The sequence below is a fragment of the Pezoporus occidentalis genome, unplaced genomic scaffold, assembly GCF_034315485.1.
Source record: "Pezoporus occidentalis ecotype Australia unplaced genomic scaffold, CSIRO_AGI_Poc_V1 ctg64, whole genome shotgun sequence".
NCBI lineage: Eukaryota > Metazoa > Chordata > Aves > Psittaciformes > Psittacidae > Pezoporus > Pezoporus occidentalis.
Genome location: NW_026915987.1, coordinates 353,787 through 375,064, shown reverse-complemented (window position 1 = coordinate 375,064; position 21,278 = coordinate 353,787). Strand labels below are relative to the sequence as shown.

General features: G+C 49.3%; 1 protein-coding gene across 1 annotated transcript in view; it reads right to left on the bottom strand.

Moving 5' to 3' along the window:
- The window catches only part of MEGF9 (multiple EGF like domains 9), a 47,870-nt gene that overhangs the window by 14,555 nt on the left and 12,037 nt on the right, over positions 1 to 21,278 (bottom strand). Inside the window, exon 2 of the mRNA XM_062640298.1 lies at positions 10,424 to 10,625. Coding sequence (XP_062496282.1) covers positions 10,424 to 10,625 — 202 coding nt within the window. The remainder of the gene's footprint in view (positions 1 to 10,423; positions 10,626 to 21,278) is intronic.

Genomic DNA, 21,278 nt, shown 5'->3' with positions numbered 1-21,278 from the left:
ATAACCTATTGTTCTCCCTCTCTCCTCCTGGGGAAGAGTGAGCAATGCAGTTTGCTTCTAAAAGCCCCTGGAAAAAACCTGCTGATTAAAACCAATAGAGGCTGAGGCTCCAAATGGCTCAGTGCACTGTTGATGTGTTGGTTTTCATTAAGATGCAGTAGATTGCAATGTTTTGGGGAAGACATTGCTTCCGTTGGAAATTAACATCATTTAGTATTTCTCTTGTTCAGTTGCTTGCCAAAGGAAGAGGAAACACTCAAAGGCACACCAAAACACGGAACTCGGCCCAAGTGGGTACACAATTAAATAGTTCCAGCATGTGAAACTTCAGGCTTATTCAATGGACTGATTACAAGAAGGAGAAAAAGAAAGATGACGTCTCCTCCTTTCCAGACCATTATCTGGAGTTGCAGCAGGCAGATGCACAATTCAAAGGGATGCTGTTAAGCAGCTCAGTACATTTGACTTTGAAAGAGCTTTTCACAAGACCCAACGTTCATCCAAGCGTTGTCACAGTGTTGGAAATGAGAACAAACAGAAAGTTTGGGTCTATTTGTTTTTAACTGCTCCCAGTCAGATATTCCTGTATGTAGGCAGGGAACAGGCAGATCCAAGCAGGGAAAAGCAACTAATGGGGGGGAACTGATGCTTAACCTGAAAACACACCTGTGTTTACTCATAGGATGTGCCTTATAAGTAGGACATAGCTGGACCAAGCACTACAGGTGGTCAATGTTCACCCTCCCAAGCTGGAGTCCAGAGTGCCCCGTTTTATCCTCTCCTGTCCCTCCATTAAGCCTTTACATTGCCACCCTCATCTTCCTCTCAGCAGGCACCCCTCCATCCAGACTCCCACTTCATTGCTTTAAAGGAGCTTTATTTCCCCAGTGGCTCTGCTAGAGCTCAGCGCAGCATTTTGGGAGCAGTATCCCTTGATTTGACTTGTTAGCTTAAAAATAACAGGAAACAAAGCTATATATATATATATGTACAAAAAAAAAGGCAGTTTAGTAAAGTTTGGGTTTAATGCCTCTCAAACAGACCTTTTCTCAACATGTTACATGTGGCCCAGAGCCAAGTTCTGCATGTGCAAGAATTAAATCACTCAGCAAATATAAAGCTTTGCCTGTGGTCATTGCTTCCATAGAATAAAGCCCCCTTACAACACTCCTTTTTATAGCTCCAGCCCAGCAAAGGCTGTCAGACACTTTTTAAAGCAAAGGTCAATGATATAAATGCATTGAAACCACACAGAAAAAAAAAAGTGCTGTTAACAGACCAATTGTGCACATAAGAATTCAGAAACTTGAAAGAAAAGACCCACAGTTTAATACTTGCATGGTGAGAACTGAACTGGATTTTGAGCATTAGCCAGGAATTTCTGTTTTGGGGGGAAACAGGGGGAAAAAGAGGGGGAAGGGAAGGAGGGAAACATTTTGATGCAATAACATCAATTGCTGGACTCCATTTCAGATGATTATTAACTCCATTAAAGCCAACCAGTGTGCAGCTCTCACAAAAGAATCGATGTTGGGGCAAAAACAGGCTTCCAGTAACAAAAGCCTCTGTTTCTCCTAGTTTTTTATGAATATACTTACTTTAAAGACCATGTAGGTAGTGCATATCACATCATCCATCAACTTTATATACATTTCCTAATGATTAAAACCATCACCGGCACATGAAGCCCTGGCAGAGGGAGCCAGCAGTGATTAGCCAGCCAGTGGGGATAGGGGCAGAGCATGTGCAAGGCTTGGATCCAGCACTGAGTGATCCAATACCCAAGGGCAAAGGCCACACTTGAGGCCAGGTTTGGGATCTCCCAAGGCAGGGGCTCATGCGTCTGATCAGAACTATGGGCTTTGTGTCATACCTTAAGAGCTGCTGCCTTGATGCCTGCAGGGCAATAGCTTGGGGCTGGATGTGCTCACTGCAGGATGCTGACATACAGGGTAGCAGGCACCAGGCAGGGGTCATATATAAAAGCAAGTATTGGGCAAGGGGTACAGCCTAAATCCCAAAAATGTATCTGCAAAAGCCAGTCTGGTTTCACTTCCATTCCACCCAAGGGGAAATAGCCACTGGATACAGGAAACCCCATCACTTGCCAAGTGATCTGTGCCACTAGTGGCAACAAAACGTTGCCTGTGATGGGGTTTTACATGGGACTGCAGCTTCACAGCTACAGAAGGGGATACAGGAGAGACCCCCACTCTTGCATTACTCTGGCTACTGTTCTAGAGGAGGACGAGTTTTGACCCCACTTGGAAGTGTCCCCTAGAGCACAGAGAACAGGCAACACCTCCAAAGTCCTATCCCATGTCTGGCCTGAAGCCACAGAGCATCCCACAGGGAATTTTCATCCCCCAGGTCTGATGGTCAGGGAAGGACAACACTGATGGGATTTGCCCTCACCTTGTACCCCCAGCACAGGAGAGCTTCATCACAAGGGGAAAAGCATAAAAGCACTAAAATATGTGATATGAGACAGCTCCTAATGTGCAGTTGCATCTGCAGCGGGTCTCCACTCCTCCACAGAAACATCCTGAAGTCAGGGAGGGGACATGACAGCCGTAAGATGGATGAGATGGAGGACCATAGCCTTAAGGGCTGTTGGGAGACATGCCGTGCAGTTTAATGGTGTAACACAAAACCTCAGCAACCTCTAATCATTGATTTTCTTCTTTTTCCCCTTTCTTCTCCCAAGAAGGAGGGAAGGGAGGAATTCATTTGGAATGTTTTCCCAGATGCCACAAGAACCTGGGTGCCCAGGGACTGCCTGACCATATCTGGGCCAGCCAAAACAGTTCAGCACCAGCCTTCTGTGCCTTTATATTTAAAGCATATCCCCTCTCAGCCACCGCCTTGTAAACCTCTGATGACACATAAGCCCATCATCCATCCCAGCAGCACCCAGAGGTGCCCCTGTAACATATACAATTACCAGCAATGACAGGGCTCAGTATGAATGAGGGAGAACACGCTGCTGAACCACGAGCATCTGTAAAACAACCCTCATGAAAAGGCTCTGTCACACTCTGATGGAGTAAGACAAAAGGATGCTGCGAGATGAGGTGGGTTCAGAAGAGATGTCACCAAGAGCAGTGCATTTCACCAGCGAGCCCGGCTCCTTTTGTGCTGATCTGCTGTGATGTCTGACAACAGCAGGAGATAAATCTCTTTGGGCAACGCAGGGATGTTAACATCTGAAAGCTAAAAGCGCCAAGCCACTTCCATGGACAACCAACGCTGTTGATGCTCACCCCAGACAGAGGAACCCTCGTGACCCACATACGATCTTCTTTTAGGTCCATTGACTATGAGGACATGGGGAAGCAGAGAGCAGGAAAAAGCCCCATGTTTGGGTTTCACCTCCCTGCTCCATCAGCTCAAACCACAGCCAAAGCACCCGAGAGGAAGGGTTAGTGCACCCATGGGTGAGCCCCGCTCAGAGCCGCCTTTGTGGAGGGCAGAAGAAGCGGAGCTTTATTGTGAGGAACATTGGGCCATTGTGCTCCGCATTCCTCGCTCTGTGCTGGGGGACAGCATCTGTTTATATGGCAGCCCTAGACGGAGCGGGGACACTTCACAGCTCTGAAAGGCCACTCTGTGAGTGTCAAAGGGGCACCTTGTCTGGCCACCGCCGCCTCCATGGCCCCGGCTCCCCCGCTAAGGATGCCCCATGCAGATGGGAAAGCAGGGAATCTCCATCCCAGGGCTCTGCTGTCAGCCAGGACCTCAGTGGCTGGGAAGGGAGGAAGCAATGGGAAGACCATAACAGAGAGGGAGGTTGGATGGGGTCCTCTAGGGTTTGGCATGAGGAGGAGCAGCAAAAACCTAACTAACCACAAAATCTCAACCCCAATGGGTGGGTCCCAGCTTCTCAGAGCATCCCCGGAGATCACAGCGCTATGGGGATGGGTAACATCAATGAAGAGGATGCATCAGTGGGGAAGGCAGGGAGATGGGACTGGTCCCCACTGGACTCAGTTTTACCCAGTACAGTCCCTCCATCAGATCTCAACTGATGCCTCCTCTCAGGCAGCAGAAAAAGCCATGGGCAAAGCACACTGCCTAAGGTCAGGTTGGGCACCACCTCCCCTAAACCAGAATCTAGCCACAAGAGCTTAAAAATGGAGCCAATATGTTTGTTGAGGGCAGTCAGTGTTTTCAAGTCTGCACCAGACAACACAGGAACAGCAAAGCCTGCTGGAAAACAACAGGATTTGAGAGAAGCCACAACTCCTGTAGGGGAGATGATAACAATCTGCCTTTCTCTGCTGCTGTGTCCGGTCACTCGTTTCCCATCCCTGCCTGCAACAGAGTGAGCATGGGTGGGGGTACAATATTGTGGGGCAAACTGGATGTAAAGGGTATAAGAGTCTGTAATAGGAGAGAGGTTTAGATAGTTAAAGCACACAAAAATATGCTCTAACAGGGCACTGATCAAGGCCACATTGGACAGAGCCTTGGGTGACATGGTCTAGTGTGAGGCATCCCTGCCTATGGCAAGGGGTTGGAACTGGAGGAGCTTAAGGTCCTTTCCAACCAAAACCACTCTATGATTCTATTCTTCTTATGATGTCCACATGTAACTGCTTCTGCTACAAAAAAAGCCCTGTTCTCTGCAGTGTGATGCTGACAAGGCATTAGTGGGAGATAATGAGCCTCCGCTTGTGCTCAGCCCATCTACAGAAGTCATTTAAAATAGGAGAAAAGGGGGGGCTTGGTTTGGGGTTTAAAAATAAAGTTCTTGAGGAGCTGGGCTCCCGGAGGTCTCTCTCCGGAGGGGAGCAGTGCCCGGTGTGGTTTGCTGGACTGCTAATTGGCATGGAAATGCAGCTCCCATGCAAAGCAGAGCCCTTGCAGAAGTGTGATGACAGCCTAGAGACAGGAGATGAAGATCTTCCTCAATGCAAAGTGAGAACTCCACCGCCTTCCCCCAGATAACCTCCTGTGGTTGGGATGTGCAGAAGCCCTGGGAATGTGAGGTCTCATTTCAAACCATTGCCATGAGCACCCTTCCCGCGCAGGCTGATGAAGCTCCACAAAAACCTTGAATTTCAATAGAATCTGCATTTTATGACTACCAAAAACCCTAAATGCTGCCGCATGTGGCTTCATACCGCGTGGTGCTCAATCCGCAACCCACCTGGGTACTTCCCAACACCATCAGGACCGACATTCCTTATTCTTTTTCCCCTCTGCAATCTCTTTGCATCCTTTCACATCCCACCAGGTCCCCAGGGTCCTTCAGGAACCCAAATCCAAAAGGGTTGGAGTTCCAACTCAAAGCCCTTCACAAAGAACATTGTCCAGTGCTGCTGACCTTACCCTCAGCAGCAGCACCCCATATGAGTGAGGGTCACAAGAGCAGCCTCTCCAAAGAGAAGCTCACTACAAAGAAGGCACAGAGGGATGGAGGCTGCCCTATGAACAGCACTCCCCTTTCAGCCCCACAGCATCCCCGCTCCAGGGGACAGCAGTGTCTGAATGCTCTCAGGGAGCCTCTGCCTTAATTCTAATGTGAACACAAAGCATGAGATGCCCTTGAGGGGGGCAAAACATCCCTGAATTAACACTTTGGCATTCACATGTGTGCTTTATCTTTTCTTTTAGAACGGAAATGAGGGACAGGAGCTCTCTCTAACATGACTTATGCCGAGCCTGCGGCATGAACCGTGCATGAACCAGGATCCATGCTGCAAGCTGTGTCCCCAGCCAGCAGTAAGGAAATACTGCTCAGTTAGGGAGGGAATGGAGTGCTGCATGCTGGGGCAGTGTGTTTCAGCATCAGACATGAACCAAGGCTAATGTTACCTCCAAGTATGTTGGAGCCTCCGCTTCCCATCACCCTCCTGCTTGTGGGGAAACTGAGCCACAGGCAGGGGGAACAACATAAAGACCACAGTTTAATATGCATCTGTTTTCAGTAGGGACAATGACAGTGTATTACCTATGTTTAGATCTTAAGGGAGCTGAAAAAGCCTAACCTGGTTTAGATGCTTAATCCAGGTTTAGTTAAACCGTGTGGCAATCCTTAAGCACCAAACAGCAGCACTCCTCTTGTTCACAAGCACAGGTACAGTGCAACAGAAGTTGGAGGTGGAAGCATCACTTTCTCTTCCCTGGAACTGGGGTGAGTTCATTTAAAACCAAAACCTCCCAGGGAAAAAGGGAATCAAGGGCTGAACCATGCCAGTCTCTTGATGCAGAGGCTTCAAACCCATCACCTTCATGAGTGACTATATACTAGCAGTATTTAAGCTCAGCTCTTAGAGAAATAAGGGCCTGCAGGGACAGGCCAAGGGGAATGGCTTTAACCTGCCAGAGGGGAGACTGAGATGAGCTCTTAGGCAGAAGCTCTTCCCTGGGAGGGTGCTGAGGCACTGGCACAGGGTGCCCAGAGAAGCTGTGGCTGCCCCATCCCTGGCAGTGTTCAAGGCCAGGTTGGACACAGGGCCTTGGAGCAAGCTGCTCCAGTGGAAGGTGTCCCTGCCCGTGGCAGGGGTTGGAGCTGGATGAGCTCTGAGGTCCCTTCCAACCCAAACCATTCCATGATTCTATGCCTGCAGCACATAGAGCAGGGCTGGTCAGGGCTGCTAGGAAAGTACAAATGAATACACAAGTGAAATGCAGCATCATTTGAGGTCTCCTGCTCACCAGGAGGGTGCCACAGGCTGCCTCTTCCTGCCTGCACTCCTGCTCCTTTAAATCGATCAGCCAGAGGACAGGTTAACACAGGACAACTACTTCCTCATGCAGTTAAAGAGCTGTGAGCTCCTGGTGTCATTCCAGCAGGGAAAGGCTTCCCCTGGACCAAACCACTTTCCTCTGGCCCTGTGCTTCCAGGCAGAGCCCTGCCACATCCCAGGGATGTGCCATGAGTCACTGGGGACACAATGGGCAAGGCCACAATGCAGGACACAGAGGCTAGGGCTGTGCTAGGACTGCAGGAAGAGCCCCACTGCTGCCCAAGGGGGCTCCTTGCCCAGCCATAGGGAGTTTGAGATAGGAGTGCAAGACACAGGACTCTGCCTATATGAAGATGACAGACAAATCAATGCACAGGGATGCAAGCCTGGGAGATGTGGGCTGCTCAGCCTGGGTATGGTGACCTTCTCCAGCAGGTAGGGATGGTCTTGCTTCCTCAAAGGACAGCAGAGCTTTCAACTGGAGGGGACCAAAGGATGGTGAGAGATGCAGCTGATGTGGCTGGGGCCACATTGCCATGGGCTGGGACCACCACCAGGGCTTTGCAGCAGGAGCACAGGCCTTCCATGCACCCATGTGAGTCCCTGTCATTCTCCACTACTCCATGACCTTGACCACAGCACTTGAAACCCCAGCTTCTGTCCCCACCCTTCCTCTATGGACTATGAACACTTCCAGGCCACAGCTATCTTTAGCAAGCATCCACACAGCATCCAACCCAGTGCAGTGTGGTTTTATCTGAGGTTTCTAGGCGTTAACCGCAGTAGGGACAACACACTCCCCCTTCTCCAAGATACGTCAGCCTAGGATTGCATCCAGCCCCACAGCAAGCTCCAGCTTCAACTACACACAGCTTTTCATCTAACACAAAACCCACCCAAAGCAGAGCACAGAAACTCTCTGCCATCCCAGAGGGGGATCTATGTGGATCTCCCCAGATAATCACATTTAAACCACCACCAAAGCAGACCTTTGATTAGTGGCCATGGAGCCCATTCACAGCGACAGCATGTCAGGTCAATGTTCACTCCCAAAATCAACTCTGTGCCTCGGGAAAGGGATTTCTGGTATTTGTATTTGATGGGCTACATTTGAGGTCTGGTTAATAAACAGCGTACTGGGATGTGCCATCTGGCCGGCCACAGAGCATGCCTAGAAATAACACTGATCATCATCATCATATGGTGATGCTTTAAAAGGCAGTTTGACAAAAGCCTGGGCAAGTGGATTGAAATGGCTGAGGCATGTTTTGTGTGCCCTGAGAGCTCAGCCTGCCCCTCAGACCTGGGGGGGTGTCACAGTCCAAAATGACACTGCTCTTTCACTCAGACACTGATCTCAACAGCAGTTGCTTCTGTTTCAAGCCAGCACACAGAATTGTGCAACTCAGAGATGGGCTGGTGCTGTAGAGGAATGAGTACATTAAAATACAGCTTACAGTGCTTTAATGTCAATGAAACAGAAGCTGGTGACTGGTGTTGCGCAATGCTTGTGAGCCTCATCCCAAGCAGGGATTGCCCAGAGGGATGGAGAGACATGCACTGCTCTTCCAGGGATGCAGCAGCAGGTAGACATCAAACCCAGGGCTCCAGACCCACTGTTTCCAGCATAACCCTCCATCCCTGGATTCACACACACACGTCCCTGCAATGCAGATGATGTTCTCCCACCCATCGGGACAGACCCCACCACAGGGATGCGCTCTGGTACCCACATCCCAGCATCCATCCCAGCCACTGACAGCAGCTGATGTCTCTAGTCCCATACTTTGCCATCTGCAGCTGCCTGCTTTGATGCAATAGGAATGGGTGCATTTTTCCTGCCGGATTTTGCATCCCACTTCATTTTCCCATATAAATCACTGCACGAGGCTGCCCCGCTCACAGCCACACTGACGCCCCCAGCCCTACACCACAGACAACTGACCTAATTTCCCTCTTTTTAAACACCCAGAGGTCATCTCCATCTGCAGCAAACCCCACCAAGCAGAGAAGCAAAGCACAAAGCCAGCTCTGTTACCATCAGTCCTCCTCCCTCAGCCTTCCTCCAAATTGTGCCCTATGCTGCCCCTTCTAAATGCCTGAGGATCCCACATCTCCCACATCCCTCAAGGCTGTATAATGATGCTGAAGAGGAGAAGCAAGGGAGGTCCCACTGCCATTTCTGGGTGCGTACACATTGCAGTTATGGCTCACTATGAGCACCAGCTCCACCTCATTCTCCTTCACAACTCTGAGCATCTCACCTGAAGCTCCCAAGGGTGTTTCTTGGCTCACTCCATGCGAGACATCATCACCCATGTCTGCACTTCACCGCTGCCCAGTGACTCAGAACGCTCCCTCCCAGCTCATTCAGTTGCTGCAGCAGCACCTCCCTCCTCTCCCAGCCCTTGAAGATCAGATTTGCCCCATTTGCTTTTCTGCCCAATTTCCCTTTCTAGTAAATCCAACTAAACTCTTTCTTGTCTGTGGCAATCCCTGATGCTGCCAGGCACATCCTCCCATACAAACCACTAAACAAACCAAGTGAAACTCTATGCTTTCCACCCCCAAGAATCACCTTTTGTAGTAAGAAAGCCACTCCAGTCAACTGGAACATTACTAAGTTCTGATTTTTCAGAGCTTACAGAAGCAGAAAGATACAGCATGGAAACAAAAAGGAAGGACATCAGCAGAGGGTTTGGGTGTTTGGAACAGCAAAATATATGTATACAATAATGGCAAAGAGCATGTCCCTGCAGCACATGTCGCTTCTGACTCAGCCCCAGCCTGGGCAGGAAAGTGCAGATGTTCAACACACGCTGAGCCTGCAACCAAGCCCTAAAAGACAACAAGGCTGATGCCAGCACAAGCTCATTGCATCCGCACACAGGTATCACCCTCCTGGCAGTGCCCTGGAGCACTGGGAACACCTTTGCTGGTGGCAGCAGGAGAAGGGAGCCCAGGAAGGCTAGAGCATCCCAAAGGGTCAGGCTGCTGCTCAGCCCATTCTGTGCATTAACACAGAGACACCCTCAACTCAGCAACAAATCTGAGTGACAGATCACTGGTTGGAAATGGAGATAATTGCATGCTGGCTTTTAAAAGGAACAATGTGAGGGTGGGTAAGGTGAAATGAAGAGGAATACATTCATTATACAACAGCTCAAGCGTCAGCTGTGGTGACTTTCTTAACACAGCCAAGGAGAGGAGGTGGCAGGGTTAAACAACAGGCAAGGCAGGAGCTGACACTGCTGTCGGGCTGCTGCATGGCAAGGGCAGAGCATAAAGCTTCATGTGCCTCCATGTAATAAATAACCCTATGGAAAATAAACCTCTCCAAAGCTGTGCTCCACCCCACCTCCCCTCGAGCATGAAGGCGGTCCCATCCAATAGGGACTAATGGATGCGCAAGGACGAGAGGATGCACAAGAGGAGATGTTCTGCTTCCATACAACTCAGAAACACAAGTTACCTCCCTTGTGGGCTGCCAGGGCTTGTGCCACAGCTATAGATAATTTTATACTCCAGCTCTTGAAAGACAGGAAGAACATGCTTCATGAATTTTTATAAGCCCAGCTTCCTTCCTGCTTTTCCATGTCTCTTTCCCCCCCCTAAATACCAGCACCAGATGCCAAGATCCATCCTTGCCCGATCTGCATCCCGCATCCCAAAATAACCCCATATCCTGATGCCACACACACAGCTCAGTGAAGCACCACCTTACTCACCCATCGCACTGGGCACTGAGGGAGCCGGCGGGGCTGCACCCGCAGGGATGGCACCGATGTTGAGCATCTGGATCTGGGAAGAAGCCCTGGGCACAGGTCTCGCAGCGCAGCCCCGTGTAGCCCTCGAGGCAGGGGCACTGCCCCGTGGTGCTGTTGCATTCCACGCTGGCACTGCCCACAGCGCTGCAGTTGCACAGGTCTCCTGCAAGGGGAAAGAGAAGCTGAAACCAATGTGATGGGGACATGCACTGAGCAGGACCAGTGTCTCTGCCCTCCCCTTGCTTACCCCAGGCTGGAAGCATCGGCTCTGTAAGATGCTTTAAGGTGCTGAGATGATACAAACAACTGTTGTGAGCATCCTGGGGGATGCTATGGACCCGAGGGTTCAAACCCCACGGTTCATGTTTGAAATCTCTCCCCAAAGAAGAGCTAGATCACGGGTTTAACTATTTAAATACATACATATGTAGCTATATATAGTGTCTGTACATTGATATGCAAACGTATACATACACACTTGTCTGGTTACATGCCTCCAGGAGCCAAGTGCTAGCTCCTGCAATATGAGGATAAAGTCAGCAATAGGTGGCAGAATCACTGCTTATCAGATCCTCTGTTTCACCCCTGATTTACCAACAGGCTGGTTGTAGGACACCAGACACACACAACACACCTGCACCATGAACCACCACCAGCACATCCCACTCCTGAAGAGTGGATAGAGTCCCATGACTGGAAGCCAGAGGAGCTTCAGGCCTGTGGCAGGGCTCCCACTGGAACTGCCCTCAAGGAAGCATCGAGCACAAGGAAATGGCTTTAAAAACTCCTGTGGTGGAGCTGGGGGCAGGATGAAGCCACTTAAACCACAACGGGCAACCTCCATCCCCGTGGTGAGCTGGGACAGCTTTGGGTACCCATATGGTGCTACAGGGCCAGTCTGTATTAAGAAGTCTATGGAAAGCACACACCAAGCAGCTGCTTTAAGAGAAGCAAATCTTGTGATCAAGTGAGGAATTCCCAGTCCCCCCACATGCTCTTTCTCCTCATACTTTAAAGCACCGAACGCACTGAAGGGAACCTCTCCCCAGCAGTTTGTTTCTGCCAAGAGCTTTATCTCCATTCCTTCACTGCAAAATATTTAGTGCCTTAATAATTTAAAGGTCTTTTTGTGCCAAGAGTGAATGATAAACAAGGATTATTTGCAGAAGTAGTGCAGAAGGCATGAGGGGCTTTACGCAAGCGCTGGTGTTTGTTATTCCCTGGGAAAAGCCAGTGTTCAGCGCACTCCATAAGGAAGCCAGGTCCCTATCCCTAGGAATGGTGACTCCAACCACATCAAGACAACCCACGTCTATGCAAGTACAGGTTTTTCACATCATTTAACATTCATATTGCCCACTTGTGCCCCAGTCCAATGGGAATGACCTGGAGCAAACCACGCTTTAGTGACTGGATAAAGGTTAGTTTACGAATACAGAAGCAGTCTGCTGGAATCAGACCACACTGAAGATCTCCGAGTATCATTGGAAACACAAGCCAGAAGGTCTCCAGCATCACAGGAGCATTGTAAAGACTCCCCAGTCCCCATCATCCCTGGGGGCCTTGGAAATGGCTCCTGGTGCTTTGACTTCCCGTCTGTTTCCTTCCAACACACCGAGATAGGAGTTACTGAGCTTTGTGATGCTGTCAATGCATGCACAGTGTCCCCACAGAAGTCGTTTTGTACCTATACACCTGTGAAATTGCACCTAAATACGCTTCAATCTAAAGCAGCAAGTAGGACAAACACCTCAAGATCTGCAATTATCCACTTGAGCAGCCACTTCATGTAATGAACCAAATCCCCATCGCAATTATCCGATCGATTTGGGCACTTGGGCTTCTCCCAGCTGATGGGAGCCAGGAAAACTTGTTGAGCAAAGAAGAGAGCACTTTGGAGTTTGTCAAACGTGCATCAAAACAGATTTACCTTTCAAAGTTCATTATGTGCAGTGCCATTAGACCTGCTAGACTTCATTAAGCAAAGGCAACAAGTAGTAGATCAGTTGTAACGGTGATGTTAGGGCAGGTCCAGCATGGGAGCAAGAAGCTGCTCCATGTGGATGCAGCTGGAAAGAACTCCTCCATGCTGGTGGGGACCATTCATAAGCACTGCCCCAGTTCTGCCCCCTCCATGCAGTGAGTGATGGACACAGCTCACTGGGAGCCATCAGAGCTCAAAAGGACACACGGGCACATTGCTGTAGAGTTTCAATAGCCTCATCCACTGCAGGGCACGAAAGGCCTTTAGAGAGACAGGGCTGGGGTGAGCAGCTTTATGAGCTTGGTTTTGTGGCCATGCTTGCACTAGGGGGAAAAAAGAGGGATGTCCCCAGCTATACGATGCTGACAGGAGCAGGGAAAACTGATGTTGATAGCATATCAGTTATACTTCTAGGAATATCAGCCAAGGGAAAAACACAAGGGAAAACCAGAAGTCAGAGAAGAGTTACTGCATATATTGGCAAGAGCCTTGCATTTCTTCTGGCCTTTATCACAGAGCCTCAACCATCCATCAAAAGCATCCAGCCATTGCCAAGCCATGGTGCAACTCACTGGGAATGTCACTGCTACCTACAGAAGCCCCACACATGCCAGGCAGCAGCAGGAGGCAAAGGCAGGATCCAGCCAGGCCCTGCTGCCTTATCCAAGGGGTGCAAACGCAAACAGCCTTGCAATAGCAGCTGATTTGGGGTTGATCTTGGCAATGGCACCAAGTCCCAAAGTGGGTTTTCCTTCCAACACTCTGCACTGAGAAGCTTTCAGGAAGCTTGATGCTTCCCAAACCCGCAGCACCTTCCCGATGCCTTTTTATCTTTTCCTGCAGGTCTTTGCCCATCAAAACTGCACCAAATTGGGTCAAAACCTGGAAGCAGCTCAGCGTCAGCAGCGAGCTCAACAGTAGCGCAGATGCCACCAGCTCTGCTATTGCCGGTTTCCCATGAGAGCAAGAGAAATGCTGCAATAGCCCAAAATAACACAGGCAAAAGCAGCTTTGTGCTCACAGGCTGGTGGAGCATCGGCTCCAGCTGCCTCAGCAGCAATGGGGGAAGCTGGTTCTGCTGCCAGCAGGGGCGCGGGGATGAGCCCGTCTGCTGCGGATGCTATTGGGAAGATGCAGAAGCATCCCTGAGTGTGTGATAAGACACACTGGGGCTGATAGAGAAGAGATATCCATAAAGGGATGCTTCCTTTGCAGGCCCTTCATCCCCCAAACCACCCCAGAGAGGTGGGGAGGGATGGTGGCCTGGTTCAGGGCAGCAGCATCACTTGTGGTCCCCTCTACCCACATCCAAGCCACCCTCACTGCACCCCGCTCATCTCACATCTGCCTGGCTGATGCAACCCAAAAATGCCCTAAAGCACCTTTGGTTGCAACAGAGGAGAGGCAGCAGCAGCATTAAAATCCATTGCCCAGCACAGTATTGAGGTTTGACATGGTGATGTTCCAGACTATGAAAACCTGAGGCTTAATTTAAAAGACACTTCGTTGTCCCCATGGCGGCCAGGGTCAAGATGAGAAGGGTCCATAGCCTGAACAGGAAAGTGGTAACAGACATCTACCTTCAACTCTGGGAGTACGGCAAGGATGACAAGCACTGCAGAGGATGATCAGGGAACATTACCCTGGCTCCTGGCCAGAGCCTGGGTTTTTGGAGCCTTTATTCAGTTTTCTCAAGCAAATGCTTTAGATGTTGAAGGTAACCTTCAAAACTGCCTTACCCAGAGCTTTGCAAACACAAAGGAATGAACAGACGTGGGTGAACCCCACTGCTGCCCATCCATGCTGGGGAGCTCATCCATGGTTGGAGGTATCGTGTTGAAGATAACACCATCAGCAATGGGATGCAAGGGCAAGGACCCCCTGGGGATGGGGTGGTGGTCCAAGCGCTGACCCCCAGCTCATAGTGACTCACCCTCACCCTGCCTCAGTTTCCCATCCATAGGGTGTGCACCCAAACCCCATTGCCTCCAATCCCTGCCACTTCTAACACACCAAGGTTTCCCTTCCTTCCCCATAAAGCACCATGCAGTAGCTCAAAGCACTTGGCTATCAGTGATTAAAACACCACCTTTGCTTGTGAAGGTGCTGACAGGCTCTAATTACTTAACAGCCTTGATGACATTTTGAGATCCCAGAATAGAGGCACTATAAAAGAGCATATCACCACCACATGTTACTCCTTCAAGCCCCAGAACCCAAACACTGCTCCCTCCATGAGCAGCATTTTAACCTTTACTTTTCACTGCTCAGAGGCAGGCGGAGTAGAAGAAAAGGTTTATAGTTTGCTACAGCAAAGGACAGGCTGATGTAGCTGAGACACAGATTTAATGCGCAGCTTCCCTTAGCTGCAGCACTGAATTGATTCATTGCTGTTAGTTGTAGGTTACTAATAAATTAGAGAATAGTTATTTCTGGGGTTTATTGTATTGGATGTAAGCAGCACCAACACAACCAAAATCCCATGCCCTGTGTGACACCACATCCCTTCATCTCCTATCCCCTCACAGTACTTAAGTAGGGCTCATAATGGTATAAAAATGATGTCTCAGATTATGTTTTCACATCCTTTCGGTCTTGCAGTGGTTTAAGTATTCTCACATCTTTTAAGTGTGATTCCATCTCCCATCTGAGCCACTTAATGAATGAATAATTGAAAACCAGGTGAACTATTAACAGAGAGCAAAAGAAAACACTATGAAACACACCAAGATATCTGTGCAAAGCCATATTTGCTGGGGACATCTTGGACCAGTGCAAATCCTGAACAAAGTCACCTACTCATGGGAGCCAGTATGGGAAATCCAAGATGCATGTTATTAGTTAGAAGAACACAGCTGAAAGAGCAAGTCCCAGGGCTGCTATTTATTATCCTGCTTCAAAGCATCCCCAGGGAGACAGCCATTTCCTATTCTCTGGAATAGATGAAGGAAAAATAATACAGGTAGATGATAGATAGATAGATGATAGATAGATGGACAAATAGATAGATGATAGATGGACAAATAAATAGATAGATAGATAGCTCTAACCTGGAGTTACTGTTCTGGTTTTGGGTGAAGCCCCAGCATGGTTTCTCAGCCTCACATGAACTGTGCAAAGACACAGCTCAGTGGAAACCTCACCTCCCAAATACCCCATCAGGTATCCTGCTGGATTTAGAAGAGCAGTAAAGATGCCAGGCTTGTAGTTACACTGGGTTTATTCCAATGAAATCTCGCTTCACACCAGTCTGACCTTCCAGATATTAAATCAGCACTGACTCAGTATCCCATTCATCTGCACAGAGAGGATGGAGCTACTGCATTCCCACACACAACAGCATCCCATCCCTGAAAGGCTCTGTTTTGGTATTAGTGTAGCAGCTCCCCCCCTCACCCCCGACTTCATTCCTAAATTGAATCCCTGCCTGCTCTCCCTTCTCCCTCATTTCCCCCCTCCCAATCCCTCTCCAGGCACCATTTCTGACAAATCGGGAATAAAGGGATCAGGCAGAAGGTTTAAAAACCCATCCAAGGCCATTTCCTTCCCCCTTATAATTAAATTGTGGAACTCATTGTCAGGGGATGCTCTGGGAGCCAGAAATACTTATGGCTTCAAAGGAGGACTGGATAAGCTCACAGAGCATAGATCCACTGGTAGCTATTAAACAGAGGGCTCTAGAAGCATCCTGAAGGGAAGTCCCTGAAACACTGGCTGCAAGGTTAGGATTATGCCCTTGGCATCATCTTCTGTCCAGCCCTGAAGGGCTGAAGCTTTGCTCTGACCCTGCAGCTCCGGTTTCTCCTTGTTTCCACTGCTCAGGAATGGTTACAGCTCCAGTCCTCCCCCCAGGCACACAAATCCCCCTTAAAGGGTTAGACACGGGTATTCCCACTGGGAATCTTTTCTTATTACAGCCAAAGGCACAGCTGTGCTCCTTCCCCCTGCCTCTCTCCTTTAGTCCCAAGAAGAGATTTCATCCCCACAGTACAACCCACCAGCGCACTAAACCTTCCCCAGCAATTGGATGAAGGTCAGGCCAGTGCCATCCCAGGATGGGATACAGGATGAGCGCATCTGTGAGCATCACAAGCTGCTGTCTGTTAAGAGAAGGCCCTATTTTACCCAGCCCTTGCCAAACAACTCGCTGAGCTCCAGCCCATCCCTTCCTCATCTCTGATGCCACCATCCCAGCATGGTCAAGCAGCTTTTCCATTCAACTCCATCACTCCTCACCTGGGTAGCTGGGTGCAACCAAGCTGACACCATGAATGCAGAAGCTGCTATCCCAGTATAAGGATGCTTTTGCCTCCAACCACTGCAGTGAGCCTTCACCCCACGGCTTGCAGATCTGAGAAGGTACAGGAGTGTTGAGCTCTCCCATAGGGAACTGAGGAGCATCTGAGGATCAGAGATGAGCTCAGTTGCATCTAGATGGCATTGAGCACAAGAGTCAAACCCTGCATTACCAAGGTGCATTAAAGTGCTCAGACCTGTCATTTACTCTCACTTGAGGCTACAGTGCAGAGCCAGCGTGGTAGGAATAGGATCTCTGGGCTACCCCCAAAATGTTTTATATACATAGAAAAGCGTCTTGTTATTTTGCATTCATCTTATTACTGAGTGCATCAGATTCAGGGCACTTAAGGACTCCATCAGGCTCAAGGCACTGCAGAGCCAGGCATGTTGCTGATGAAGAGAACAGCATCATTCACATTAATGCTGTTAAGAGCTTTATACAAGTCACTTGTGCTGTTCCATAAAAGGATTGTATGGGTCAACGGGGGGGGGGAAGCAGGAATTCCTCAATGCTTTTACCTCACTTGTAATGCTGTTAGAAGACTGAACATATCTGTCGAGCAAAATTACATCAGATTAAACTTCTCTTATCACTTGGAAAGAACAATAAAGCCAAGGTCCCAACCCTCAGGGTCACACAAGCACTTTCTACCAGCAAGAAGCAGGCAGACTTGGGGTTTCAGCCAAGCTCCAGCTCAGCCCAGACCATGTCACCCCTCTGCCTTTAATCTGCATTCTCAAGGGGATGCAGCATCACTCCCTTTATTCACAGCCCTCCTACCCCACCAACCATGAATAAAGCAACCACTCTTTTCCAGCTAACCCACAACCACACGTTAAAGCCAAGGCTGCTTATTCCTTGGGATTAGTGGTTTTTACTCCTTCCCTGCACCTGCAATTGAGCACAGAGACATTTGGTTTCTGAAAGCTCCTTGTGAAATGCGAACATGGAGCAATGCTGTTTTGTTCCCTTCCTTTTTGATGCTGAACAAGTTACCAACCTGCACGGCGAGCTTTGAACAGGCTCACTCCCATGTAAACGTGCATCAAAGAAGTCAGGCTCGCAGGTGTAAAGCTGTCTTGGGAGACAAGGATCAAACCCTGCCAAAACCAAGGGAAACCTGGATTCTCATTAACCTCCTGTTCCTCCTGCGCTGAGAGACACCCAGCTCGTGGCACCACCACAGAGCAAAACAGCTGAGGAGCTCCCATCGACGGGACAAGGTGATGTCAGGAGAAGCAGGAATGGTCCAGGTTATAAGGCAGAAGAATGCACAGGAGGGATTGCACAGCTGCAGCTGAACACTCATCCCTATATAAGAATACACTTCCACCCGCAGACAAACCCTCCGGGTCTCTTCCTAAGCAGGCTGTGTACCAAGAGGAATGTGGCCTTAAACTGTTTATGATACAAGAAAGTACAGTAACTTCAAACAGACCAGCTAAATGCTGCAGGATTAAAACCTCAACAGTTGAAAGAAAACTGATCCAAGCCCTTTAATTACTGCAGAAATAGTTTTGTTGGCATTTTACTTGCGTTGGTTTGATTTTTCCCACTAATATTTCCACAAGCATCTGCAGCCATATAAATATTCCATGCTTCTGATTGAAAATCTCTGTATTTCTTACCACCCAGCATGCGACAAAGCCAGCCCGGCTCAGGGCTTAGAGATAAACAGGATGAAATGGAACTTTGGCAAGTCCCTCCACAGCAGCACACAGCATCCCTCTTTCAGCAGCACCTCTCAGGAAATGCAAGTACTTTAGTCAGCAAAATGCTTCCACATTCAAAGATCCAGACAGCTCATACGGGACAGGGCTGGGAATTTAATAGTAGGCTTCAATTTTAGTACCTACCGACCATGTCCTAGGAGAGAAAGGGATTAGGAAGAGCTGCATGAATAATCTGAACTATAATCATCTGTTGAAGGCTCCGTGTGCTCAGATCCCTGCAAAAAGTAATTAAAATCACCAACTTTGCTCGGTGCTTTAGGGAATTGCAGCTCGTGAATGAACACAGTGATTTCTACAGGAGCTTTAAAGGCACTGCAGAGAAATATCCTGAGGGAGAACCATCCTTCCAGCCATTTATATTTGGGGTATCATGTTGTGCTGCACAAATCACCAGCAAGAAAACAGGGGTTAGGGGATGAGCTGGAGGATGAGCTCCGATGAATCTCTGTTTTACTGCTCCCACTGTACAGAGCTGGTACTCGCCTGGGTGAGGCTCCTCCAGTCCAGAGCCAGGCTCCTGCATGGGCTTGCACATGACAACCCAAGTTACTTTGCCTTCACTGCTGATGCTTTGCTGCAATGCAGACAGGGGCCAGGATGGTCCCTGCAGGGAAGGATGTGGATGCAGTAATGGGATACGATGGGACAGTGCTACCCTTGCCACTCAGCAGTCTGCAAAGGTCTAGGCAGGGCAGGACTCCTTTGCTCCACTAACACAGGCTGCAGAGGAGGGACCTTGTCCAGCTTGCATGGAACTAATCTGCCCAGCTACAGGAGCTACCTCCTGCCCGCACATACCTAAACCCAAAATACATCTCTGGACCTTGCCTGCTGACAGCACCTGCAGATGCGATAGCATCTCCTCAGTCCTCACCATTAACTACTCATCACTGACACCAGGCAGAGCTACCAAAGCTCAGTTCCATGTAGGATGGATGTGGTGAGAAGTCATCCTTTCTTTCTCATTTAAAGCACTGTGAGGGAAGACAGCACACGGGGATGCTAACAGCAACGGTGTTGCCATCAATCCATAATTCAATAGGAAAATGCTGGGAATCACGTCCTCCCGCAGCGAGGCGTTGGCGAGAGGCAGAGGAGCAGCTCTGCAGCTCCTGGAAGCAGCAGATGCTCCCTCGGATGGCTGCCACACACATAACCTCTGGAGATGGTCTTCACCTTCTGGGGCAGCCCAGGCTTCAATCCAAGTGAGCAGGAGCGCTTTCTGAACTGCTCTAATAACTCCCCAAGAGCAGAGATGCATCCAAAGGGAGGCTTTGGACATCCAAGGGAAGTGGATGTGGACCAAGGGGGTCCACATTGCTGCAAGACAAGCAGCAAGGTCAGACCCCGAGTCCCACTTCCCGCTCCTCCATCACACCCCATGGACCGTGGGACCAGGCGGATGTGTCCCTCCTGTATCACCGGATTACCTCCTGGATGCACAGGAGCTTCCATGATGGAGCACAGCACACCCTCTCCACCCATACAGAAGACTCCCCTCTCCCATGGCACTTCACATGAGCAACAGCCAACATCAGGAGCAATTCTATTTAAATCCTTTCAAGGCAGAGCTGCTGAAGGGGCTCATGCACGTCTCGTCAGCTGGTCTAGCACGCAGTGATGCTCTCTGCAGACACAGGGCAGGGGCAAGAGGCATTTTTTACACCGTTTTTGGCCTTTTTAAGGAGGAAGAAAGGGCAGAGCAGCTTTGGAGGGGTTGAGGCTGGGTTATGCTGAAGCCTGTGGAGAAAATCTGGAATGAAAACTTCCATCAGTAACTCCAGCAGGTGCCCAGGGCTGCTCCTTTTAAGATTCAGCTCCTCCACCAGAGGAGCAAAGGGACAGCCCCGTTAACAAAGGCTTCTTTTATCCACAGTGTTAATAAACACTTACTGAAAGTGTTAATCAAAAGAAGCTCTGCAGAGCCTGAGCTAAGACCCCCGTCCCTCTCAGCTCATTGCATTTACAAGCTCAGGGATGAACTAAAGCCTCAGCATCACAGGATTCATTCCCAATAAACTTCCCTGGGTTTTTTTCCTCCCTATTCTAAATAAACACATTTAAATGCAGACTTTTAGTCATTACAAACAGCAAAAGTACCTTTCTTCCTCTTTCATTCACTTTAAAGGCTGCACAGAAGAAGGGAGAAGGGACTTGACAGTCAGAAGCCAGCAAGTCCCAGATCTCTCATTGCTCCCCAGCTTGGCTCCCTGTTTTGTCTCCTTGCTTAATAAGTGGAATTACCATAGCAGATACTCCAGCCGGAGAGAGGGATAGCACGAAGCATGAGTAATCACAGCTGGTTTCAGGCAGGTTTTGCCATTGTTTCAAGGTTATGATGACACAGTGCCACGGGCTAACTTGGAGTTACCGTGACTCCTGCCAGAACAAGGAGCTGTAGGTTCTAATGTGCAGCAAGCTGCTGCGACAGAGCAAGGAAAATGCCTTGTGAGCTGGGAAGAAGGGTTTCCTGCTCCGTGGGTTTTATTCCTGTGTTTTATAATGCAGCCTTTTGCTTGCCCTGCTACACTTTGCATGGGACAGCGATGCATTCCCCTCCAGCTTGCATTGGGTGGCTTTAATCCCCCCTTTAAGAACATTATTTCACCTTTGCTTTCATCCAGCACCTTCCAAACCGGGGTGCAGGTCTGTAATGAGACAATATTTGCTGGCAAGCCTACGGAAGAGAAGTTGAGCTTTCAAAGAGGGAACTGATACGGGCCAGGGCACGTCATGGAAAAAGGCACCTGGATGGAGAAAGCCGTCACTTATCAGTGGAAAGAGGGAAATGAAACAGAT